Genomic DNA, 25,187 nt, shown 5'->3' with positions numbered 1-25,187 from the left:
GGCACGTCACGTCCCAGCATGCCTTGCGGGGGCGGCGGCGGGCGCGGTCTGAGGCGGGCTGCGGGGCGGGCGCCATGGCGGAGCCGTGGGCCCGGCGGCGCGGGGGGCAGGGCCCGGCCGGGCGGGCGGGCGGCGTCACCCGGTAACTAGCCCGCGGGCCGGGGCCGGGGCGCGGCATGGCCGGGCGCGGGGCCCGCTGTCGCCGGGGTGCCGGCTCCTGCTAGCCCGGGGCGGAGGCGACCATGGGCGGCGGCCGGGCGCCAGGGACCCCCCTGGGCCTGCTGGCGGCCCTGCTGTGGGCGCCCCTCGCCGCGGGGGCGGCGGCCCTGGGGGCGGCGGAGAGGAGCCAGCTCAGGTGAGAGCAGCCGCGGGTGGTCTGTCTCCCCCCCCCCCCCCCCCCCCCGGATTCAGGGCCGCCCCAGCCAGGACCCGGGAATCCCCCTCCCGGGGGGCAGGCAGCGCCCCCACCCCCTGCCCGGGGCTCGCTGCGGGGCTGGTCCGGTTGGGTTCGTTTAGCCCCGGCTGCTGTAACTGGTGGGGTTTGGGGGCAGGTGTGAAAAGCTCCCTCCCAGGGGGGCTCCCCGGTGCCGGTAGCTGCGCGAAGCAGCTTGTCTCTCCTCCTCTGCCCGCCCGCCCCAAATAACACGAAAGCTGGATCCCACTCCCCCTCCTGTCGGCAAACGTCCAGCCACACAAGTGCTGGTGGGGGAAGTTTGGTTTCCGCCACCCACCGGTGAAAATTGTGTCAGGACGCAGGGGATAGGCGGGAGGTCCAGGTGGTTATTGTACAAGTTTCCTGCTGAAGAAGGATGACTTAAGCTCATGGTAGCGCAGGGAGGTGCCAGTCAAGGACTGGGGTTCTGGTGTGCAAGGCGCTGTGTATGTCCGTAATGAGAGACAGCCCCCGACCCAAAGGGCGTAGAGTCGCAATCGATTTGCACCAGTGCGTGCGCTCTAGGAACGCTTGACCTAACTTGAAAATACATCCTTAATGAGCCTGAGTGGAGCAGAGCCATTTCATATAACCCAGCACCAGGAAGACAAACAACTTAAAAACTCTAATCCCCTCCCTGCTCCCAGCAGCACCCCCCCACCCCCAATTGTCTTGGAGTAAGGAATGAGCTTTGTAGGGTGCCGTTGGTAAAAATGAAGACATGTCCATGTGAACCAAAAGATCTCTCTAGGGTACACTGGAACATCTTGTGCGTTGAACACATGGTCTGCCCAGTTTAGATTTCCCAATGGAGAGTGGGCACCTTCTCGGCTCAGTACACAATTTACCCTAATGACGATGGTTGAAAAGGAAGGGGACCAGTAATTGAGCACTGACTTAATAAAATGCTCTAGATACAGGCCAGCGATTGCGGCTGGATTGTTGTCGTTTCATCTGCTTTGAAACGGAAGTCACAGAATTCTTGATCAATGGGACTGCCCAATGGCAGTGGTCAGCAGTTCTGTGCTAGCCGAGCTTCCCTTTGTCTCTCTGCTGTTGCCTTTCCAGGGACCAGGTCGTGGAGATGTTTGACCACGCGTACGGCAGCTACATGGTAACTAGTAGTTTTATATCGTTCTTGCTCACATGTCTCTGGACAAAACTCTGAGTCTAAGGTCCTGTCTATTCTTCTAACACTACTTACCCAGAAGCTTTCCCTCCCTCCAGCGTGTCCGGTAGCTTGGGGTGGTCTACAACTGCAGAAAAAAAATACAAGAGTCTCGCGGTATGACCAAAAATACCCTCTTTAAAACAGAAACATGGGGGAAGCAGCCCAGGTGCAGCAGCCACTCACACCCCAACTCCCCTGAATTTACTCTCCTCTTGGGGCTAGGCTATGGCCAAGCTAGGGAGTGATGCTGAGCTGCCCCAACCCCGGGGTAGAGTTGGGAGGGGTTGTGTCTCCATTAGGATGGTATGGAGGAGTTTGGGGGGCAAAGACCTTTCCCTCCTCTTTTGGAGTGGTGTATGCATGGCAGGAAGGACCAGACCCTGTCTTCCATTCCCTGGGCTCTTGTATGGGTATAAAGGAGGCTGGAAAGCTGCTTGTATCCGCCAAGCGCCATACCATGGCCACACACTATCTGGTCTTTTCTGTTTCCATTCTAACCTTCAGAGGGTCACAGTTGGCAAAAAGAGAGCTGCCTTCTTTATGAGAAATTCCCTACCCCCCCTTCCGTTCTTTCAGTGAACGCTAAGGGTATGCCTATGTGACAAGCGCTGCATCTGCAGCGCTGTAGTATAGACACTTGCTACACCAGTGGCAGGGTTTCTCTTGTCACGGTCGTAAATCCAGCCCCCCAAGAGGCAGAAGCTAGGTTGATAGAAGAATTCTTCCATCGACCAACCTAACAGTGTCTATGCTGTGGCTTAGGTTAGCTTAACTACGTCTCTCAGGGTGTGACTTATCACACCCCTGAGTGGCATAACTAGGTCAACCTATGTTTTAGGTGTAGACCAGGTCTAAAGCTCCACCAAAGAAATTCCTACATGGACAACTTTCAGGTGCTGGCTGGAATCCATCCAACCCTAGGAGACTTGCAAATGGAGCAGGGAAACCTTCCTCATCTTAATCCCTTGTGCTTAGAGTAGGGATAGCAGATAGTAGGCGGCTGTCCATGAGAACAAAGGGTAACTCTTGCTCACATAGTGAGCTTCTGTGGCTGGCGAGGCTAGGCTAAGTTTGTCCAGAATTCCGAATGTCCCCTCACCTAAATGTCTTAGAATTTAAGGTAACTGTCTTGACTGTGAGAATTGCTTGGAGATATATATATATTACATTTTCTTATGGAGACTGCATGGTGTAGCAGTCAGCATGAATTAGGTGATCTGCATGCTATTCCTAGCTCTGCCACTGATGAGCTAGCTGTGTGTCACTCCGCATTCTGTAAAATGGGGCTAATCATAACTAAAGACCTAAATACTGAAATCCTCACCCCTGGTTTTCATTCGCTCCTAACTTAGGCAAAATCCGACTGCTGTTGAAAGTTTTGTCTGAGTAGGAGCTCCAGGATTTCAGTGAACGTTTGCAAAGCCCTCGACAGCCTCGGCTAGGTGCTTTATATTGGCAAAGTATTAGCCCTCCTCTAATGTAGGATCTGGATGAGTGCCGCACAGATCTAAGCAGCTGTTTGCATTGCTTCCCATGTCCTGGATAGAGGTTGATAAGGCATGTGCATAACTGTAGAGCAAGGAACAAGCAGCCTAATACAAGAGGCATTTCTTCTGCAGCGGGAATGGCAAAGGGCCTAGTTTACTTCAAAAGCGGCCCACTTTACAGTCTTTAGAGACTTTCCAAGTCAACAGTTAGCGACTGAGCACTTGTGGTATTTCCCCTTGTACAGAAACACGCGTATCCTGCAGATGAGCTAATGCCTTTGAGTTGTCGGGGCCGAGTGCGCGGGATGGAGCCGAGTCGTGGGGATGTTGACGACGCCCTTGGCAAGTGAGTGTGCAAGATGGGTTCTTCCTCCTCTCACACTACAGCCTGCGGAGCACCTGTTGGCTGCAAGTGTCCTCTGATTCCTTTGTGGCTTTTCTGATTATATGTATTACAAAGTAGCCTAGTGGTTAGGACAGCAGACTGGGAATCTGGGCTTCTATTCCCAGCTCAGACACTTGGGCTTGCTGTGATGTGTCACCAAGAGCTGATCACGTCACAGCACTGCCTCAGTTTCCCTACATGTAAAATGATGGTGATATTTACTCCATGTCGTGGGATCTTTGAGGCTGAATTCATTAGTGTTTGAGAAATACTTTCAGATCTTCTGCTGGAAGGATCCTTAAGAGGGGAAGTGGAGGTGCTATTTGTAATGTCAGTCTCCACCATTAAAGTGCATTGTTTCTCCCCCTCATGACCAAGGAGGGACAGAATGAAACTGGTCAGGAAACAGTTTTTGTTCTTGCAGAAAATTCTGAGGAATTTTTTTCTGCACAATATTGTTTATCAAAAAAAAACAATAACAAAAATACACATTTTCAGCAATCAAAAATGTTTCAGGTTTGGCTGACACTTTTGGTTTTTCAGTGAAAACCTGAAAAAAGTTGTTGAAAATGGATACTTACTGCAGAGATTTGTGTTTTGGGTGGGGGAAAAAACCAAAAAAACCCCACATCATTTCAATCAAAAGGGAAAAAAATAAAAGTTGAATAAAAATGTTGACCTACTCTAGCTAGAATATCATGGGTCAGATTTTCAGGAGACTCTATAGATGAATATTTATACATCTAATTTGCAAGTGCAAAGATTGCTTTTGCCCTTGCAAGTGGCATGCACAGATGGTTGTGTCCATTTGTGTGCACAGTTACAATAATTGTGTGAATAATGGCACAAATTGTACAAGTGCATTTTTTTGCAAGTGTCAAGGTCAGAAAATCTGCCCCGTGTTATGTGTTTTCAGCTAACTGGTCCAATTCACTTTCTAAGACCTAATTTTCATCAGAATTTAAAATGTGTTTTTTTTGTTTTTGTTTTTCATTTAAATCTGTAGGTTTTCCCTCACTCTAATTGACACTTTGGATACGCTTGTGGTAAGTCAGCAATCTGCTTCTCAGACCAGTTTATTGGGGATTTGGCAGGTTTAGATCTGTTGAGCTGGATTTCAGTGGTGTCTGCATTTACAGGCATTGGTATCTGTCAACAGCAAGATTGAGTTCCTGGCACAGAGGGGTTTCCATTTCATTCTTGTGTATTGGACTGTACGTTTCCCTCTGCTGTTTTTGCTTCTTTTCAAGCTAAGAATTGACCTTAAAGCTGTAGGGCTTCTCTCACATTCTTGATGGGCAAGCTTGGGGTCAAAGTGCAATTAAAATATACCTAGGATCAGGAGTTTCTTGGGGCATCTTCAGTGGTGGTTAGAGTGGGGAGACTTGTTTTCAATAGGACACAGGAGGAAGTATTGTCTAGTGGCTGGAGCATTGTCAAGTGTTAGTGCACAAAACAGATTTGGCCCAGGAATTCATGCAGACTTTTGATTTTTCTCTCTATCCCAGTCCACACAGCCTCCCTCCACCCCCCAGGCATAGCTCATCTGAGTGCTAAACAAACCCAGCCATTGCAGGTGAATCACTGCTGAACCCACTCCCAAGCTTTGCTTGGGTTTCTTCTCAGACCAGGTCTTGGCTTACGCTTGCCGAAAGGCTGTGGAACTCTGGAGCCAAACCTGCCCCAAATTTCAGGATTGTAATGAAAGCCAGAACCACTGGATCAGCAAACCCTCATGCAGGTCTGTTCAGAACTCCTGGGTTCTCTTACCAGTTTTGCTACTGACTGTCTAACCTTGGACAAGTCACTTGACCCTAGCTTCCACCACTGCACAATGGGGATAAACAGTAGTGTTGTGTTGTGTACAGGGTTTAGTGTTTGTGCTTTATGTATTCCGTGGAGATAAAAGCAGACAGTATGTGTTTGAAAGCAATGCAGTTAAATCCAGGAAATCTCACATTTTAGCATGATTGCTTCTTGCTTACAAAAGAGAATATAATCAAAATGAAAAATGACCTTCCTGGACATACTCTTTGTTATGCTCTTTGGAACAAGGACTGTCTATTAATATGTCTGATGCCTTGCACGATGGGGCCCTGATCTCAGCTGAGACTTCTAGGTGCTACAGCCTAGATTCCCTGATTTTCCCCTCCCCCTGTTTGTCTCCATAATTTATTAGTGTCTCGTATCCTCCTCTTTTCCTTCTCTGTTAATGCATCTTACTCTTTGCATTCTTCCCCCTAGTGATGAACAGAAAAATTAATGCCCGTTCATTCAAAACATGTTCCCATCTTCAGTTAATTTTCTCTCCCAGAGCCCCTTTCTGCGGCCTAGATTCTATGTTGATTGATGCAGTAGAGATCAATTCAGGGCATGCTTTCCTTTCCCTGCTTCTGTCTATCTTCAGCTTCTTTTTCCCTTCATTATATCCTGTGTATTTCCTTATCCTGTCGTCTATTCTACGATCCTGGTTTTATTTAGCGACCTTGATCTATTCCTATTTGTGTGTGTGTGTGTTTGTATTGTGGTAGGTCCTAGTCACCTCGGTCATGGGTGAGGGCCCCATTGTGCTAGGTGCTGTACGAACACAGACCAGAAACACAGTTTCTCTCCCAAAGAGCTTGCAGTCATCCTCCCTTCTTGGCCATGCTTTTCCAGAGCCCGCAGTGTCCTTCTGGCTGTGCTGCCCCTCCCACAATGCACCCACTGGTATTGCTCGCCCCGAGCATTCGAAAATCATGAGTCAGGTCCCATGAAATCAGGGGATTTTTAAAAGCACTCTAGTATAAAGTGTGGGTTCTTATTCTTTGCCTTCTGGGTTTTAAACCTGTAGTGTGCACTCAAGCCACGGGTTGAAGCTGTTCTCTCTGACGGCTGGGAACTCTATTCTCTAAAAGATGCTGAGATTCTGATATAATCACTTGAATTTGGGATCAGAGGCTTTTTTAAAAAAAACAGAACAAAATAACAAATGGCAAATATTGGGAGACTCACAGTGAAATCATGAGTTGGCAGCCCAGGGACCCCTCGTATGCTTGTTTAGTCCCTGCTCCTGCTACTGTTGGCAATGTTGACCTGAGATGCCCACATTGAGATAGTGAGCCAAGAAGCAAATCTGAGGGGGAGGATGGCCTAGTAGTTAGGGTGCTAGCTTGGGACTTGGCAGACGTGGGTTCAATTCTCCGCTCCTCCACAGACTGCCTGTGTGAGCTTGGACAAGCCTTTCTGTGTCTCATTTCCCCAAACAGCACTGCCCTGCCTCCCAGGGATCTGGGAGGTGGACCCTGGGGCGGGGCGGTGTACATAAGTACACCAAAATTACCAGGATCTGCTGGGTTATGGGAAGGTCCAGCTTTCCCTGAAACGGCGTGTCCGAGTAGGTGACGCCGAGCTGGAACGTGACCAATCAGTGAATTGCTGTTGTGACTGTCATTTATTTAGCACCCAGCAGTGTGCTAGGGGCTGTACACACCTCACAAGGGCAGTGGAGAGGGTCCCATGTCACTGACCCGAATCTCTTCTCTCCCATGGCTCTTGCTGCCAGGTCCTTAACAAGTTGGATGAGTTTGAGGACGCTGTGCGGAAGGTGGTCCTGGACGTGCGGCTGGACAACGACGTGGTGGTCTCTGTCTTTGAAACCAACATTCGTGTGCTGGGGTGAGCCCCAGGCGGGGACAGGAGCCCTGGGCGCTGGCAGGCAGGGCCCCTTTTGTGCAGTCCTTTAGAGCACTGAGCCAGCGTCTTGCACTCCCAAGGCTGTGCCCCCCCCATCTGTCCCCTTCCGCTCACTGCCCAGGCATGTGCTGCCCACCCGGTGAGCCTGGGCTCTGTCGGATGCACTGCAGCGCGGCTCTTTGGTGCAGTGGATCTGGGTGGTGTGTGAGGGTGCAGAAGTGGCTCTGGGGAAGAGGGGGAAAGCTGCTTGCTGTGTGAACACTGGATTCAATGGGGGTGGAGAGTGGGGACAACACCACAGGCTCTGGGCCTTGTGTGGCGGGTGCAGAGGGGCCCAGCTGGTCTAGCGTCTCCTCATCCCAGCAGAGGAAAGTGAGCGCCAAGCTCCTGAAATGGGCCATCTGGGATCTCAACTTGCAGAGTCCCTCTGAGCAGCCTGACCCCGCTCTGCATTGTCCCCTCCTCCCCCTCTGTCCTGCAGGGGCCTGCTGGGGGGTCACATCATGGCCGACATGTTGAAGGCACAAGGTGAGCGGCTGCAGTGGTACAAGGATGAGCTCCTGCACCTGGCCCGGGATTTAGGGTACCGTCTCTTGCCTGCTTTCAACACCACCAGCGGGCTGCCGTACCCCAGGGTAAGGGAATGGCAGATCTGAGCTGGGACGAGGGGAAGCTTTGTGTGAACTGGCGTGGACAGACACAACAGAGCATCAATAAGGTCTGTGGGGTCTGGAGCCACATGTGGGTCCCAGCGGGCTGTGTGCTTCCCCAGAGCCTCCCGCTGAGTGCTACCCACCTTGACAAGCCATTTCTCTGACTCAGATGCCCAGGATGGCGTTGTGGGCAGGGGTGGGGCTGACCCTTCTTGGCAGCCCCATAATCCCAGCACATCTGAGTGACTGAAGGGGGTTCAAAGCTCTCTCTTAAGGTGGCTCTGCATTGCCCTGGCTGTTGCTTCACATCTGAGGCACCCAAGTTCCTTGCAGCTATAGGGACCACTGCGTCCTGCTGCAGGAGGTAGAACAGATTCCATGCAGCTTATGGGGGGGAGAGGGGCACTTCCAGATGGCTGTTTATAATCCTTCCTGCCCTGTGTGGGTGATAAAGGTTTCCTGATCTCCTTGACAATAAGGCATGTGTGGCCCAAGTTCTTGGCCAGAATACCCCTTTCCTTGCTGTGATGCAATGTGCTGCATGCCAGCTGATTCCTACCCTCCACCCCAGAGGTGGCTGCATTTTGGCAGATGCTTTGTAAAGCATTGCAGGACAGAGTGCTGCACCGAAGTAAAATAACCTCATTGCCGCATGTGACAAGTATGAGGGAAAACACCCAGTGAAACTGAGGCAGCGTCTGTCCATCCAGGTGAACCTAAAGTATGGGGTCCTGAGTCCGAACTCCCGGACAGGCACCGAGCTGGACACCTGCACGGCCTGCGCTGGCACTATGATTTTGGAGTTTGCTGCCCTCAGTCGCCTGACACAAGAGACTGTTTTCGAAGTAAGTGGTTTGGAAGCTCGAGGGGAAAGCACACGGCTGTGACTCGTTCCTGCCTGAGGAGATCCTCTGTGCAGACCTGGTGGAGTCCCTTGGGTTAGCTAGCCCAGAATGTGGGGGGCCCTTCATTTCACAGTGCCTCTCCGTGGTCTGCACTGATTCACGTGTACTTGCACAGAGATGGGGCAAAGCCCTTCAATGCCAGGAGCCAGACACGCTCTGTCAAGCCCTCCAGCTGCTGCTTATCCGTCCCCTTGCTCTCCGCTAGCCCCTATGTCGCACGGCCACTGGGAATCCACAGGCCCCGTGCCATGTGCATTCAGCCTAATGGAGACCTCATGCTGCCCATCCACTCACATGTCGGCAGAATCCCAGCTCCATCCTCATCTACAGGCTAAATGGGGGTGGAGGGTGGGCAAGTGAGCAATCCCGCATAACCCTGACCTAGGTGACCACATAACAAGTGTGAAAAATTGGGACCTGGGGGAGGACGTAATTGGTAGCCTATATAAAACAAAGCCCGCAATATTGGGATGGTCCCGATAATATCAGGACATCTGCTCACCCTCCTGCTGCCCTGCTGGAATCTGAGGGATGGCTGTAAATGGAGTCCCTTGCCTGGCGCTGGTTGGTACTGCGGGCAGCTGGGAGATGTAAAACATCCAGGCAGGCAGCCCAGCGTAGAGTTGGTCTGTGCTGTGCTCCCCCCATCAGTGAGCGCTCTATATGCCACCCCAGAGCACTGTGCAGGATTTAGCGAAATGGACGTTGCTTTGGCTAAGCAGTAGGAACAAACTGGGGCGGGGTGGGAGGAGGGGAACAATCTGGGCGTGAAGGGGGAGATGATTCTATTTTATGTCTCTGCTTCTGAGTGGAACCTGAGTGCGTGGAATACAGGGCTAGATTTATCCCCATGGGCTTGAGAAGTGTTATCACCCCCATTTTACAGGTGGGGAAACTGAGGCAAAGCCAGAAGTGTCAAAGCTTACAGTTAATGGCAGAGCCCAAAGCTCCTGAGCCCTATTGTAGGGCCTGGTCCCCAATGCTGTCCCCTCGCTCTGTAGGGTGGGTCTTTTTAATAAGTGTAAGGAATGGCATAGGAACAACTCCTGCATGTTCCTGGGTAGAGGGGAGGGTGAAAGACTGTGTTGTGTACGTTCATTCCTCTCTCTGTTCTCAGGACACCGCTCGGAGAGCGCTGGATGTTCTCTGGGAGAAGCGCCAGAAAGGGAACGACCTGGTGGGGACGGTCATCAACATTCATAATGGGGACTGGGTCCGGAGGGGTAAGTGACTCCAAGGCTCGGAGCTGGGGGCCTGAAGGGACACCCAGTGTCACGCGGCTGCCTCGGGGCAGAGATGTGTCGGCTGGTACCGCAGTCTCCTGTGCACTTTGGTGCAGTGGCAGGGCTTGAGTTGTGCCGGAGTGCTTTGGAATGGCCTTCCACCACTTTTTGTGGATGGTGGGGAACCAGAACAACCCGCTGGCAGTCCCAGAGCCAGTGCCCCCCTGCCAGCCCGCAGCTCCCTGCTGTGGCACTGTCCCAGCTCGCCCTGGGCAGAGCTGAGTTTGGGAGCGCGCCAAAGGTGGGTGCCACTCGCCCTGCGCCGCCCTGGGAAGGGGAAGAATGCTCCTCCTCTTCTTCGACGTCAGTGCCGGGACGTAGCCGGAGACTGGCCTTGCTGACGGTTTGGCCAGCGCTGGTGGGGAGATGTGAGGGTGTCAGTACGGCGTAGACCCCCAAGGGGCGGTGCCAAGACACACGGGGCAAAGGAGGCTGCAACATTCTTCTCTTCTTGGATGCCTGTTCTGGGTAAGGCTCCCATGCTTCCCTGCCTGTGATTTTTCCCTAGACAGCGGCGTCGGAGCCGGGATAGACTCTTACTACGAATACCTAATGAAGGCGTATATCCTCCTGGGGGACGACACCTACCTGGAGAGGTTCAACGCTGTGAGTACACAGGGTAGTGGTCTCTCCTTTCTGTTCCCCTCTGGAGGAACGGGGTAGATAGCCCATTGCTCCCCTAACCCCTCTTCCATCTGAGAATCCATTTTGAAGGTGCAAGGCCAGCTTGACCTGCCAATGAAAGACCCTCTGCTGCGCAGTCTGTCTGCATCCGTTTCCTTTCACAGGAGTGACTGCTGATGGCTTCTGCTTAGCAGCCAGTGGCAGCATGCCAGGCATGCAGCAGGTGGTCAGGAGCTGGCAGGCCACTCTGGCACCTCCTCGCTCATCTGCGCTTGGGTAGGAACTTGTGGCCAGCGCTGGGGGGAGGTGCATCGCTCTGCTGCCACAAACACATTGCTGCTTTCTTTCCAGCAAGTGCCAGTTTTGGAGCCCCCGTTTCATTGACAGGATGCAGAGCTCAGTGTCCTTTATGAGAGAGGTGTTGGGGAGGCTCGTGCAGCATTCGGAGCCTCTCCTCAGTTAGTGTAGGTGATGCCAGCAAATGCTCTTCCGCTTGCTCATAAGGACTTGGTGGCAGAAATGATCAGTGCTTGGCTGTTGGCCACTAGGCGAATGTTTCTTCAGACTGAGCTGGAACCAGCCCTGCTCGATCGTTTGAGTTGTGTGAGCGTGGACAAGACATGCCCACAGTGTCCTGTGACTGACCTATTTAGGCACGTTGTCAGAGATGGTCCCAGATTCCCAAGTTCTCCACAGAGGAGCCTTCCTATTGAATTGTAAGATCTTTCTAAGCCCTCCCTACTCTGCTGCTCCCTGCCATCTTACTGTGTTACAGAGAGCTCTTCCCTGCTGGTTGGATAACAGAGTTTGTGTCCATCTCTTTCTAGCATTACGTGGCCATAATGAAATACATCAGCCAGCCTCCCCTCCTGCTCAACGTCCATATGCACAATCCCACAGTCAGTATCCGGAGCTGGATGGACTCCCTCTTGGCCTTCTTCCCCGGCCTCCAGGTACAGCAGCAGCCTTGGGCGGAAGGGGATCGGCAGTGCTGTGTGGCGTGGGGCTCTGACAAATAAACACCAGCTGTTGGTTTGAATGGGGCTGTGCTCAGGTGCAGGACTGTGAAAGGTGCGTTGATGTAAAAAGAGCGCTAGGCAGGGTCCTTTAGTGGGGTAGGCGCCTTCACCCAATTGGACTGCCTGAAATTAACCGACGGTTCTGCTTTTCAGCGCTTGTACGGCCTTTAGCTGATGTGTCATGAGCCAGCGTTCTGTGCTCAGGTACATATCTGGCCTTGTTACCATAGCATGTACGTGCCTCACAGTCTTCAGTGTATTTAGCCTCCCATGCCTCGGGGCAGAGCAGTGCTAGGATCCCCATTGTACAAATGGGGAACTGAGGCACAGCGAGGATAAATGCCCAGGGTTACCCAAGTCAGTGGCACAGCTGGGAATTGAACCTAGGTGTCCCAAATTGCAGGCTTGTGCCCTAACCACTTTTCCTTCCCTCCTAACCTTTGTGTTCCTGCAAAAGCTGGTCCTGGGGCCAGGTTTGGGGCTCCTGGAGACATGTGCTGCAAGCCATCTTGCTAGGTGAAATGTTTCCAAATGTTCATCTGTCAAACACTCTGGCCCTGGCTGATCCAGTCAGCCTGGCTCGGTGGTGGCCCAAGGGTACACCCCAAGGTGAATCAGGGAAATGTGTCCAGGAGGACATAGGCTGTGGGACAGGGTGGTAGTGGTTGAAACTGAAATACCTTCCCTCCTTCCCCAGGGTATAGGCTAGGAGGCAGTAGCAGGTGTATCATGGCTGATGTGGGAGAGTTATAACCTTTTTGTGAAATGAGTTGGTGGAGGCTCAGCCCAGCTTCTGTGGCTGTCTCTCTGCATCGCAAACCCCACCATCCATGTAGCTGGCACTAAGTATCTTCCTCCCTTTGTTGGCCTCTGGGTGGTAGCAGTGAGGCCAAAGACTGAATGGGACTAGACTGGAATCCTCTCTCACCCCCTAGTGCTGCCCCCTCCCCAAGGGGTAAGTCATATTAGTGGGCTAATAGGAGTGCAGCTTACACAGCCCTTGCCTTGCTGTGTCTGCCCTGTGCATACAGTGCCAGCCAGCCGGCATCTTTGACTAGCACTAAATTCACTAACGCGCGTGTGCTGGTGCTGTATAAAAATCACCCCCAAGCAAGGATCTTGCTTCTCCTCCTCACTGCGATCCGGGCTGTCACTGTTATGAGCTGGGAGCGTTTCTGATGCCTCGTGATTGCCCTGAGGCTGTTTTTATCACCGTGCTGTGCCCCAGAGAAACAAGGGTTTTTGTCTGCCCCCAGGTGCTGAGGGGGGATTTGAAGCCTGCCATCGAGACACACGAGATGCTGTACCAGGTCACCAAGCAACACAAATTCCTCCCGGAGGTGAGTGAACGAGCTGCTTCCCCTTGTCACTGCACTGCTATCTTGTTGGGCGCAGTCTCTGGGTGCGGCCCCCCAGCAGCTGTGATGGAGGGAAAAATCCCTCCCTCCTTCAGCCTCCCATATTCTCACCCTGTGTACCAGGCACAGTATCCTCTCTGCTGCTGAGTGACCCCGTCACTGCAACACCGAGCAGAGGGTGCCGGGGCGGGATTATGACCGCTCCAGAGATGCCCAGCCAGGGGCAGACATATTCCAGGAGTTGATGCTCCTTGCTGCAGACTCTTACGAACCTTCACCTGTGTTCTCTTTCTAGCTTCCATGACAAGGATTAGGGGCTGGATCCAATGCCTACTGAAGTCAATAGATAAACTCCCATTGACATCTGTGGGCTTTTCAATATGGGGACAGAGATTCAAGCGTTTGCACCTTTAATCCTTTATATGGTTTTCATAACTATGCTGTAACCGCGGCCCCTTCTGAGTTGGACTCTAGCACACTCCTCCCAGCCTCTAGATTGAAATGGCCTTAGCTGCCAAAGCAAAAGGCCCTACGGCCTTTCACGCTCTTCTCCCATCTCTGCACCTCACTAGCTCCAAAGCCGGTGGAAGTCAATAGAAAACTCTCGCTGACTCCAGTGGATTTGCATCGGGCCCCCAGTGACCCAGGACCCGGGACAGAGATTCAAGCGTTTGCACCTTTAATCCTTTATATGGTTTTCATAACTATGCTGTAACCGCGGCCCCTTCTGAGTTGGACTCTAGCACACTCCTCCCAGCCTCTAGATTGAAATGCCCTTAGCTGCCAAAGCAAAAGGCCCTACGGCCTTTCACGCTCTTCTCCCATCTCTGCACCTCACTAGCTCCAAAGCCGGTGGAAGTCAATAGAAAACTCTCGCTGACTCCAGTGGATTTGCATCGGGCCCCCAGTTGGCAGCGTCTGAACATGCATTGTTCATGCACTAAAGGGTCTTGCGCGTTGACGTACTGCCGTTTCAAGCGGGAGTATTAGGGAACTCTTTGTGCATGGGAGTAGGGTCCACATGGCCATTTAGTGCCCGGTAAGCTAGTGTGCTGTAGACTTACGTAGTGGCTTGCCACGCACTAATCTCCATGTCGACAAGCCCTCAGTGTCTCTGTTGTGAAAATGGCAGCTTGTATCTTAGTCTGCTCTCTCCCTTCGTTAAAGGCGTTCACGTCCGACTTTGCCGTGTACTGGGCCCAGCATCCTCTGCGGCCAGAGTTTGCCGAGAGTACTTACTTCCTGTACAAGGTTAGTCCCGTCCCGTCGTTTGGCTGAAAACACCAACAAGCTGAAAGTGGATGTGTTTAACTCCTCCAAAGAAGCAGCAAAGGAGTATCAGGCCGGAGGCTGCTATCACTCCCAGAGCAGGCTGTAGCTGGAGGAGAGAAGAGCATGCAGTGGCAGCTCCTGGCTGATTGGTGACTTGCTCTTATTCCAGGCTGACTTTTGAAGTCATTGTTCTAAAGCGGCTGGGGTGTGAGAGTTGGTCAGATCCCTTAGCTGGCTGAGTGTTCTTCACAGGGAGTGGAGATTTGGATCTCTTCACTCCCTTCCCCTAAGGGATGGCAATCCAGGATTGACCCTGCGGCTAGTGACTTGTCATATCCATCTGTGAATGAGCCACCGTTTCCCTTGGACTTCACTGTGCTTGGAAGAGAGCAAGTTGGTGGCATACTGAATTGCAATTGTTTTCTCTCCAAGGCTACCCGAGACCCCTACTACCTCCAGGTGGGCAAGTCCATTGTAGAGAGCCTGAACGAGTATGCCCGGGTGGCCTGCGGCTTTGCGGCGGTGCAGGATGTACGGACGGGCCGACATGAGGACAGGTAAACCCCCTTCCTTTCTGGGCAGAGGGGAGCACTGTACGGGCATGGGGTAGGGCTAACCAGGAGTGGGATGGGCCCGTGGGGAATTATGGGCATGCAGCTGGTGTCTGGTATGGGAGGTCCTGGGTCAATGGGCCATATCTTTGGGATCGGTTAATTGGAGCTGTGTGGGTGAGTGCTGTTTGGTGAGTCCCTGCACCTGTGCACCAATGACATGGGGGCTGTCTACAGGGGTTCAGATGCAGGACTGGAGCCTAATGCACTTGGGTTTCATTTCCCCCCAGAAGTAGAGAGGGATGATGGTGGTTTTTCTTGACAGTGGAAAGACATTGTAGCGAGATCAGGGTACAAATCCTGCCTGACCCCCTGGGCACATACTAGCCTGAGCTGCCACCCACGCTGCTGTTTTTTGGTGCAAGCTCTCGCATGGCTTACGCATGTATGTCTGCCCGCACTGGGAATTACACCTGCCAGCTGCTGTGTAGACACAACCTTCGGGTTAGTCGACACCAGAAGCGCTGCACCCGTACAGCTGCACCACTGGAGTGGGTCTGGTGAAGACGCTCTAAGCAGATGGGGGAAAGCTCTTCTGCTGGCATAGTGCTGTCTACACTGAGCACTGTCGCTCAGGAGTGTGGAGTACTCACGCCCCTGAGCGACATACGTTATACTGAAGTAAGTTAGAATGCTACCAATAAACCCCATCACCAGCAATAAAGCCACCCAACACAGGACAACCTATTGGTCTCATAGCTATTGTCCTGATTGATCTCTGATGTGGTGGGAAATCAGGAGATTTCCCTCTTGTCCTGGCTAGTCAGGGAACACTTAGTTATTAATACCGACTTGAGCGGTGCGTGTGGGGATGGTGCAGTGTGTGTGAGTCCCGCTGTGCTCTCACAGTGACCATGTCACTACCCTGTGAAGGAAGTGTTTAAAGCCTTGTCCAGTGAGTACAACACTGGAACAGAACTGCCTTGCCCTGCAGCTGTGCTGAACTGAATTTGGCCAAACCAGGTTAATCTTCTGGAGTCTGTCTCAGACTTATCTGAAGATCATAACCTCCACCCTCCTCTTCATACGATTCCACGGGGCACCCTAGTTTAATGAAAGCGAAATTTCTAGAGGTGTGAGCTTATGCAGTGCTTCACTGACATAAAGATGTGGCCATTTCTCTTGAAGATTGCGTAGTCTAAATCTAATGACTGATGCACGGAAGCCAACAGAAGGGAGGGACAAGGGTAGCAAACGGGTCCGAATCTCTCTGGAGAGAAGTAGTCCTCGGTCAGTTCTGAGCCATGTTGGATTGAAAGACAATCTAGTCCCTTTATGTGTTCTCTGTCTGCAGTGGAGGTAGGAATACCATCTCCTGGGGGGGTTGCTGTATGAAGTGACAAGGTAGCATTTCCGCAGCAGCAATGTGAGTCTTGAAGGTAAAGGGAAGACCTCCGGGGTTGCTTTTCCCAGCCATCTCAAGACAGGGCAAAGCAAAGAGGATTGACGTGATTCCCCAGAGATTCTTAGGGACGTGAATACATTTTTACAGGCTCTTTCAATTCTTGCTGCCTCGTTCTCAGCAGGCCCAGCCTCTCACACCTGTCTCTGTTTGTCATGCAGGATGGACTCCTTTTTCCTGGCCGAGATGTTTAAGTACCTCTACTTGCTTTTCACAGAGAAGCGAGATCTGCCTTTAGACATTGACGATTACATCTTCACCACCGAGGCCCACCTGCTGCCCCTGTCGCTCTCCACCGCCCGGTCCCCCTGCCCCAGGAACGTGACTGTACGTCAGCCGTAGGCTTCTTAAGGGTGCCGGGGCGTATTTAGCTTCACAGCAGCTTATGACTGCGTCTGTGACTTCTAGGGCACATGGCTGGTTTCAGAGGAGGCGGTCAACTTGGCTGGTAATTTTTCAAGGTTTAAAACCAGCTGTGTTGGGTCCCAGCCTGAGAGAGAGAGAATTTCCAATAGGAGTTGGGTTTCTGAATCCCTTAGGCAGCTTACTGCTGTATCTAGTTTTATTTTTAAAACGTGGTCAGTGTTGCTATGAAACATCGGGGTGGGGCTGGTGTTTGTGCAGCCAGGGCTTCCCTCCCCTGCCAATGCGTGTGTGGCACCCCACAGAGGGATAATACCACTGAGCTCTTCATATCTAGTGCTCTTCCTCAGCAGATCAGTATCATTCTCACTCTCTAAGAGGAGGAAGCTGAGGCCTGGGAATGGGAAGTGACTTGCCCAAGGTTACCTAGCAAACGAGTGGCAGGGTTGGGAATAGAACCCAGGTTTTCCTTAGTCCCAGTCTGGTGTCATAACGCTAGGCCATGCTGCCCCTCCACAGGTAACAGCCAGGAGGATCTGTACAGCTTGAGCTAAACTGCCAGAGACACTCATCCTCTGTGAATGGGGCACTGTGGGATGCGGGGACACACGACACTCACTGACCAGTGAGTTCCACGTGCCTGAGCTCATCTGACATTGAGTTTTTAATGGATTTTCAGAACTAGAAGGGACAAGCCACGGGCCTTGATGTGATCACTGGAGTGGCTGAGCGGCTCTGCCGGTCCCTTGCTGAGTGTTAGAGGATAAAGTCAGTGCTGGACCGTTGTTCATACAAACGCAGGGGCTGCACGAGAGGAGAGAAGAAATCGGTCCCTGTCTCTTTCACTGCAGATGTTTCACAGGGGCCATGGAGAGGAGGAGATTTTTACCCGTTCTTGCCCCAGCGCGCAGACTCTCTTCCCCAATAACCCAACCTTCACCCGCACCATCCGGGATGCCCACAAGCAGCTGCTGCAACCAGGAGCAGAGCGCCTGGCACTCTTCAGGTGTGTGGCAACCCCTGTGTAACTCCCATGGGCTTTTGTCGAGTCATAAATTCCAGGGCCAGAAGGGACCACTGTGATAATTTAGTCTGACCTAAGACTTCCCGCCATGAATTCCTGCTTCAAGTCCAATAGCTGTGTTTGAACTAGAGCAGGTCTTTTAGAAAAAACTGATCTTGGTTTTAAAAATTGCCAGTGATGGAGAATCCACCACACCCCTTGGTAATGGGGTCTGTTCGCTAATCCCACTCACCCTTAAAAATTGACACCCTATTTCCAGCTTGAATTTGTCTAGCTTTAACTTCCAGATGTTGGATCTTGTTAGATCTTTGTCTGCTGGACCCTGGGCTTGCATGGTTCTGGGACGGGTTGTGTTGCTGTCACCTTGACTCTGATGGCTGGTCCTGGTCTCCCTCAGGGGGATTGAGTTCCCGCTCCGTGATACCAGGATGGAGCCCTTGGAGATCTTGAAGAGAATGGGACTGACCCTGCTCCCTCTGGGCGACCGGAGCGTGCAGCTGACCGGCATCCGACACCAGGTGAGCGCCCAGTGCGCTGTGCGTGGCAGACGTGCTCTGCCTGCTGCTGGTCACTTTGGAAGGCCAGTGTGAGAATTCCTGGCATGATTCCTCCCAGCTCCAGTTGCCTGCGTAATTGCTTGCTCGTAGGGATAACTGCAGCTGAGCTGCTTCCATGACTAACCATTTCCTCTGTGAACTGCTAGCTGTATGTGAACAGCTGGAGGCTCTCCCTTGCTAGGGAAGTTAATGAGACCCTGCCCCAAGATCACCTCCAACAGCTGAGTCTGCCTTTCAAACAACTGCTTTAAAGGATCCTCCTCCTGTTTCCTTGCAATGTCTAAAGCCCAAACTCTATCAAGTGGCCAAGTTTTTGCAGCTCTCTTGGTGGTCACATAAGTCAGGCTTCCAAATGCTTTGTCCATCACTGCCATGTAGTGTTGTTTTCCTCCAAGGATCTCTAACAGATATGCTAATTAAACCTCTTGCTGGTCCTGGGGGATATGTGAGGAGGGTTTGCTCCATTCTGGGGGAGCTGAGCCGGAGCGGGGTCAGAATGAGCCTGTGGCACAGTCCCCTCTCTGTGCTGCGCTACAGTCCTGCCCTGGCACCCCTCCCCTGGCTCCACGCTGTAATTTGTAAGGTGGATGGAGCGCCCACTGGTGCTGCTGAAGGCTCTAGCGTGGTTATTCTGTGAGACTAGCCTGCCAGAGCCCGTACAGTGCTGTCTTTCCCCCTCTGCAGCAAGAAGCTTCTCCCCTGGGGCTCTTCAGCCTGAAATTCATCACCGAGCTGGTCGACCCACCTGCAGGAGAGCAGCAAGGCGTCTCCCCGCTGGCTGTCCAAGTTATTTCTCCCCCCTTTTTTGGGAGAATGGTACTCACCGCTGGACCAGCCCAGTTTGGAATGGACCTGACCAAACAGGAACACGGGGTGGGTGACTCTTTCACTGCTAAAAGCCGGGCCAGGTTGTGTCTTAACCATTCCTGCTTCTCCTTGTTGGGCCTTAGAGCTGAGTGACCGAAAGCCCCCTCGGCTTCCCAGCTGAGCCTGGCTTTCTGTGACCGCATGTGGGGTAGATTCGCTGAATAATTTTCCAAATTGTTTGCTTTGCGTGTTCACTATTGGTGCTATGTGATTGGTCACCAAATCACTTGGCCTTGTTTCTGCTCCTGGATTGGATGGATTTATTAAAATAATAATAATAATAATAATAAAAATCAGGTGAATAAAAATTCTGCCCAGAAGTTTGATCTATTTTTAAATGAAGCAACATTCCTGCTCCAAGGAGTGAAGCCTGCAGGCAGAGATTGGGGATCGTCCTGGGCAGCTGTAATTGCTCTTTAGGTCCATGTTAATAGCCCACAGGGGCTGCAACATGGGCTCATCTCTGTGAACTTGTGCTGAGGAGAAGCCAAGGCCCACAACCCAATGCATGATGCAAATGGTTTTGGGAACTGGCAGGATGGTATGGGGGAGGAGGGTTTGCACAGAGAGAGGAGCTAGCCTAGGGGTCTTGTTTATGCCGTGCAAGGTGTATACACCCCTTACTTCAGCTGTTCGCTGCCTCTACAGTGGTAAATGCACCCTCTGTCTTATATGAAAAGGATGAAGTAGAGATCCTACACAACAAGCTGACTGGTGCATCTCACACCATTCCTGAGCCGCAGTATCCCTAGGAAATTGGAACAACCTCACTGGTACAGAAATAGCCCATTGTTATAGATTATTTGTATTGCCTGTGAGCCCTGGTTACAGCCCTCACTGCGCTACAAACACTGAGCCCGAGGGACTGGCCTGGCTGTAAGAGCTTATCTGTGTGTGTGTCACTGCAGGTGAAAGGACGCTTAGTGCTGAGTGAACCTTACCAGGCCTGTGCAGCGATCACCAACCGGGAGGCGGTGCAAGGGAAAGTGGCTCTGGCCCAGAGAGGTGAATGCATGTTTGCTGCCAAAGCCAGGAACTTGCAGAAAGCAGGAGCTTTGGGGGTGATTTTCATCGGTGAGTCTCGAGCACTGTTATTACCCCATCGTTGGGTCTTCTCAAGTGCATACAGCACTGGTGCAGGAGTTGGAGGGGGCTGGGAGACATTGGGTATTCTGATGCGGTCATGGAGATGGCTGGGAGCAAAAGCTCTTCTCTAGGGGGCAAAAGCTTGTTCTTGGGGCTGGGAACAGGGGCTTGCACCAGAAGAGCATTGGGCACCTTTAGTGTCTGTTTATTGCAAAACCCTTGCCTGCTCGATGGAGGTTAGAGGGGAAAAGCTCACCGAGGTACCATGTGTACCTGTCCTTTGATGTAAAGAAAAATACTGCAGGCTTGTGCCTACTGCTTGTGGCTTATGGGGGCAGGAATTGCAGTTACCTTTGGCATCTGAGCCCTGCTCCCCCCTGGTCAGTACAAGTAAGAACAAGTGACCTCCAAGTGTCCTACCAGCCTAAAATTGTGGGTCAGACCAAATCTGCCCCATAAGCAGCCAGCACTTCAGTACAATGCATGGAGTGTGACAGTATGTTGAAGTAGGAGAATGCTCCCAGCTCTGACCCTGAAATGGGCTCTCTTATTCCCTTTCTGTAGACAATGCTGAAGGCAGCTGCAGTGAGAAGATGGTTCTGTTCCAGATGGTGGGAGATGGAAGCACTAGTGACATAGTCATCCCCCTTGTCTTCCTCTTCCAGAAGGAGGGGCAAGTCCTTTTAGATGCACTGGCCCAACATTGTAATGTGGATGTGCTTCTGGCCACTAAACCCATGTTCCTAGGTGAAGGTAAGAGAAACCAACCCATAGTGGGAGTTGAGAAATGGAAGAGGAGATTGAATTAAGAGCAAAAGTACTTTGGAGCCAACTGATTCCCCAGTTACTGCAGCCAGGGACAGTTTGCTGGATTATTGATTTGGGCTCTTCCTCAATTCGGGGGAGAGGGTTTTGTTAATTAGCAGTATTATAACAGAAGTGATCTTGGTAAGTCCAAGATAGAATGTCTGGAAGTAGAACTGAGCCAAATTCATGGGGGGAAATAATGTAAACTTTACCGGTGAGGGCAGGTCACCTTTAGAACAAGGGTTGTAGTGGATTTTTTTTCAGTCAAGATTGAATGTCTTTCTGAAAGAGAGAGTCTAGTGCAGTGATTTTCAACCTTTGTTGATGGCCTGCGGCAACCCAGTAAATACATTGATGGCAGGGAGGGTATCAGATCCTGCCTGGGGAGATTGGGGGTGGACTCTGCACTGCACCACCCCCCTCACCCTGCAGCGGGCATTGCCATGGTCACAGCACTGGTCATATTTGGCCCAGCCACCCCTCTACCATGATAATGGGGGAGGGGCTGGCTGGGACAGATTTGCACCACTGGTGTTGTGACCTGGTGCCTGGAGGTGCAATGCCACTCACTCACATTTAGCTGAACCTGCCCTGAGCATCTGGAGCTGTACAGGACCCTTCGAAGCTATTAGCCTTGACCCAAGAATCAGATTATGCAGGTGGGCGGACTAGAGAATGATCACACTGGTCCCCTCTGTCCTTCAAGGAGCTGTACGTGTTTGGAAAGGGGTTCACGCCAGGGCTGGTACTGGAATGAGAGCCACCCTGAACAGCTCCTGTCTGTCCTTTGAAAACCTTCACCCTTTTAACTGTTCTAAATTTCTAGAAAAAACAGCCCAGCCCTTTTCTGCAAGTCAGTTGCACGAGGCAGCCACAGAGACCCACACCAGGACGGTGACAAGTGCTCCAGACCAAGCATGAGTTGAGGTTGCTTTGCCTGCTGTCCAGGAGGCGAGTGGCCAGCCAGCAGCTAGATGTCCTGACCCCTCCTGTGGAAGCTGCTCCAACAGCATGGAAAAAGCAGAAGTGTTGCACTCCTACTGTTTACTGCAGAGCACGAGTCACAGTTTGCAGGGTGGAAACCCAGTTGCCAAAAACCTCAGGAACTTTCATGTTTGTAATTTGGAGGAAGGGAAAGGTGGCATTTAGCTGCTAGCCAGAGTGCGAATGAGTCATGACAGTAGCATCTCTATATTATTTAACGCTTGTGCCAAACTTGTTAGTGATGCTAAGGGCCAATGTGAAATAGAAAGCTGTTGCCCACTGTTGGTTTGTTAATGTGCAAGTGAAAGAGTTTCTGAGGTGAGAGCTGTAGCCCTTTCCTTGATCTTACTGCAAACAAAGAGTTTGGGATTTTGTACCAAAGAAGCTAAGACAAGCCCAGCTTTAACTTTCACTATCCGTGTCACTTGCACGGGCTACGCTCTGCTGTCTCTATGGTACTTTAAAGGTAGGAAATCTTCAGCTAGAAATTCAAGTGTCAGAGGCTCACTAAACAGTAGGGATTAAATGGCCTGTGTGGCTTTTTAAAAGCCTAATTGAAATTTTACAGGCTTTTAGGACTTGAACCCAAAACTGTATGAAAGCAAGTAAGGGGGTACTTGGCCAGCTCAAAGACCTAATCATTAGGCTTGGCAAATTGTTACAGCTGATCTATAGTGCCTTTCTAGCTAGCAGCTGGTACTGACTAACAGGTGGGAGGAAGAGAGTGCATCAAACTTTTGCCTGAAGGAGAAAACTGCCATTGAAGTTCTGTGATGCCCTTTATACAAGTTTTTAATCACTAAACTCTCCCCTCCTCTCCCTTCTGGGAAGGGAGGCCTGAGAATTCCATTTTTGTACTGTAGTTTAAAGGCTATTTGAGAACTTTTCTACATCCTCTTATTGCAGGGCACTGCTTGGTTAGGTGGTGGCTGAGAGAAGCAGTCTTCTCTCACTCTGGGCCTCTGAAATCTGCACTTTACTTTCAGTTCTTAATGGGAGTCAGACTTGGGCTCTAATTTCACGAGCGCAAGGGACAAGTGATGTTGTAAAGGAACTGGCCTCAGCAAATTAAACATCCCTTGTGTGGGCCCTTTCAATATAATGTGTTGCCAACTGCTTTTGGTTTAGGGTTTGTGCAAAAGACAAGTCCTGTCTTACTAGGACTCTTCTATGGGACAGCCTTCTTTATGGGAATGTGCTTGTGTTTTAAACGTACCACAAGCCCTGTGGTGACAGCTGGTAACCAGAAAGGGAAACTGATGTGTTTATTTCCACTGCGTGAAGTGGGAAACTGGTGACTCCCCAGCCTCAGTGGTCAAGCACTCTTCTCTACATTTAGTTTAAAACAACATTTAACTCAGACAGCGCCCCAGCCAGGTTACTGCTCCTCTTCCCCATTGCAAAGGAAGGACTTGTACTGCTGTGTGAAACCAGACCACTGGGCTTTGGCATATAATGGAGTGGGAAAATGAGGGTTTTTAAGTTCTCATTGCAGAACAAGAAGCAGACCAGCAGGGTTAAGTCAAATCTTTGTATTGCATACACAGAACTGGTGCTAGTTTCATAAAATGCATCATATTTTTATATAAAATGACCAGCATGTGTCATGTAGAGGTCAGGCTAAAAATGCAAATTATACAAATAAGAGGAGATCAGTGAACCCTGCAGCCAGAGCACCTGGTCAATGCTGAGTTTGGTGCATCCATTGCCAGCAATGGATGGCATCACATTTTAACAGTAAAGGACCTCACACTAGGAATCAGAATTTAACTGAGTACACAGCTTTGTCACATTCCCTGGAACAGCTTTAGCTTCCCCTTGTACCTGCCAGTGGACAGTCCTAAGCCTAGTTCTGCTGCCTAAGCCTCAACAGCAATCCTTACAGGTGTGAAGCTGCACTCACTCCCCCAATCAGCCCACAAAAAAACACACTGGGATGATAATTCCTGCAAGCTAGCCCACACCCCCAGCATCATTTTAAATGTGATCTTTCACTCTGCTTCTTAAGAGCAAAGCAAGCCTGGTGTTGGAAGAGATTTGACTCACCATGTAACTCTTCATTGGAATTGGACTCCAGGAATGTGGCTGAATTGTGTAACTGCTGCTGATCCAGATCAGCACCTCGATCCTGTCCCAAGACAGCAAATAGGGCTCTGCCTCAAGGTTGGCAGCATCTGCTAGAAAACATGCCCATGTCCGAGTGAACTGTCTGAGTCTCAGCAGCACCTCCTGATGCACCAGTTCATTGTGCAGCAGATTATGATAAGACACTTCTTGTCCGTCAGCATGTCTCCCTTAATGAAACAATATCTCTGTCATACGGCTAGGAGCCTCCTGCTACAAACTTCATCCCTTTTCTCTACACAGTGAATTTTCTCCACTAACTGAAAAATTGGCAGCAGTTGCTGCTTCTTATAATGATTTAAGGAGGGCATCGTAATGTAACTGCCATTAAATATGATCCACACTTGATAGAGTTTGATGGCAGTATTTCGCAATCACACATGGGGAGGCAGTGCTAATTAGCACATTGCTGGCTGACCCAGTGAAGAGGCTGCATGAATAGTCTAGTGGTGCATTTTCTTTGAAAGACAAAGTGCTATTAGTCCCTTTAAGGTCAGCAGCTTGGTAGTATATGGAACCTCGGGGAGGTAGTTTGCAGTTAGAGCTGGGCAGGAATCCGTTCTCCCATTCTGCAGAAATTTTTGAGATGTCAAAATATTCTCCCTACCTTGAATTGGGACAAAGTCAAAATCTTGACAATCCAAAAAGAAAAAAAAATTCAGCTTAGATCACCCCGTAATGTTTCATTGTGCTACCTTTGATTTCAACCGTTGTTAAACAGCTTAAATTTAGAAACCACATAGTTTTGAAACAAAAAAAATCCCCAAATTTTTCCATTGACATTTTCAAGTCAAATCTCCTTTCCTGCAGAAAGTTCTGGTTTTGAGAAATCATTATTGGATGAAAAAGGCGTGTGGAAAAATTCCCAACCAGCTCCAGCTGCTTGTTTGCTCAGGGAGATTGTGCCAATCAACCATGGCCTGGGCACTTGCCTGTGCCAATCCAGTGGCTGTATGCACACTGCTCCTGCAGCAGAGAAAGGGACCCAGGGACTTGTGCACCTGAACAAGGTGAAGAAAACCTAGTCCCAGCTGAAAGCTTGGATCGCCTTTTAAACAGACCTTAAGGGATGAAGTTAAATGACAATTTTCCCATCA

At 51.0% G+C, this 25,187-nt stretch overlaps 1 protein-coding gene across 2 annotated transcripts; it reads left to right on the top strand.

Moving 5' to 3' along the window:
• Nucleotides 1–197: 197 nt before the first annotated feature.
• Nucleotides 198–24,438, top strand: LOC144275933 (ER degradation-enhancing alpha-mannosidase-like protein 3). Of its 2 annotated transcripts, XM_077835561.1 has the most exons (20): nt 204–355; nt 1,502–1,547; nt 3,337–3,437; nt 4,483–4,522; nt 7,021–7,133; nt 7,633–7,786; nt 8,515–8,649; nt 9,827–9,932; nt 10,501–10,598; nt 11,444–11,569; nt 12,892–12,975; nt 14,161–14,244; nt 14,698–14,822; nt 16,440–16,605; nt 17,493–17,647; nt 18,063–18,183; nt 18,907–19,095; nt 19,998–20,163; nt 20,740–20,928; nt 21,809–24,438. In XM_077835561.1, exons 1-20 carry the CDS (start codon nt 243–245, stop codon nt 21,901–21,903), a joined length of 2,406 nt encoding a protein of 801 aa, XP_077691687.1. In that variant the 5' UTR covers nt 204–242; the 3' UTR covers nt 21,904–24,438. The 2 variants fall into 2 exon arrangements, with proteins under 2 accessions (XP_077691688.1, XP_077691687.1); XM_077835562.1 differs by lacking the exons at nt 20,740–20,928; nt 21,809–24,438 and adding an exon at nt 19,770–19,862 and having other exon boundaries at nt 198–355; nt 19,998–20,130.
• The last annotated feature ends 749 nt before the right edge of the window (nt 24,439–25,187 follow it).

The sequence above is a fragment of the Eretmochelys imbricata genome, chromosome 16 (assembly GCF_965152235.1).
Source record: "Eretmochelys imbricata isolate rEreImb1 chromosome 16, rEreImb1.hap1, whole genome shotgun sequence".
In the NCBI taxonomy this organism is placed as follows: domain Eukaryota; kingdom Metazoa; phylum Chordata; order Testudines; family Cheloniidae; genus Eretmochelys; species Eretmochelys imbricata.
This window is presented reverse-complemented; position numbering and strand designations above follow the sequence as displayed.

Bases quoted from the DNA above. Each gene is read 5' to 3' on its own strand.
- LOC144275933 (XM_077835561.1), top strand. From the start codon at position 243: ATGGGCGGCGGCCGGGCGCCAGGGACCCCCCTGGGCCTGCTGGCGGCC. The intron at 10,599-11,443 runs GTGAGTACACAG...ATCTCTTTCTAG, and splicing joins ACCTGGAGAGGTTCAACGCT to CATTACGTGGCCATAATGAA. The intron at 12,976-14,160 runs GTGAGTGAACGA...CCTTCGTTAAAG, and splicing joins AACACAAATTCCTCCCGGAG to GCGTTCACGTCCGACTTTGC.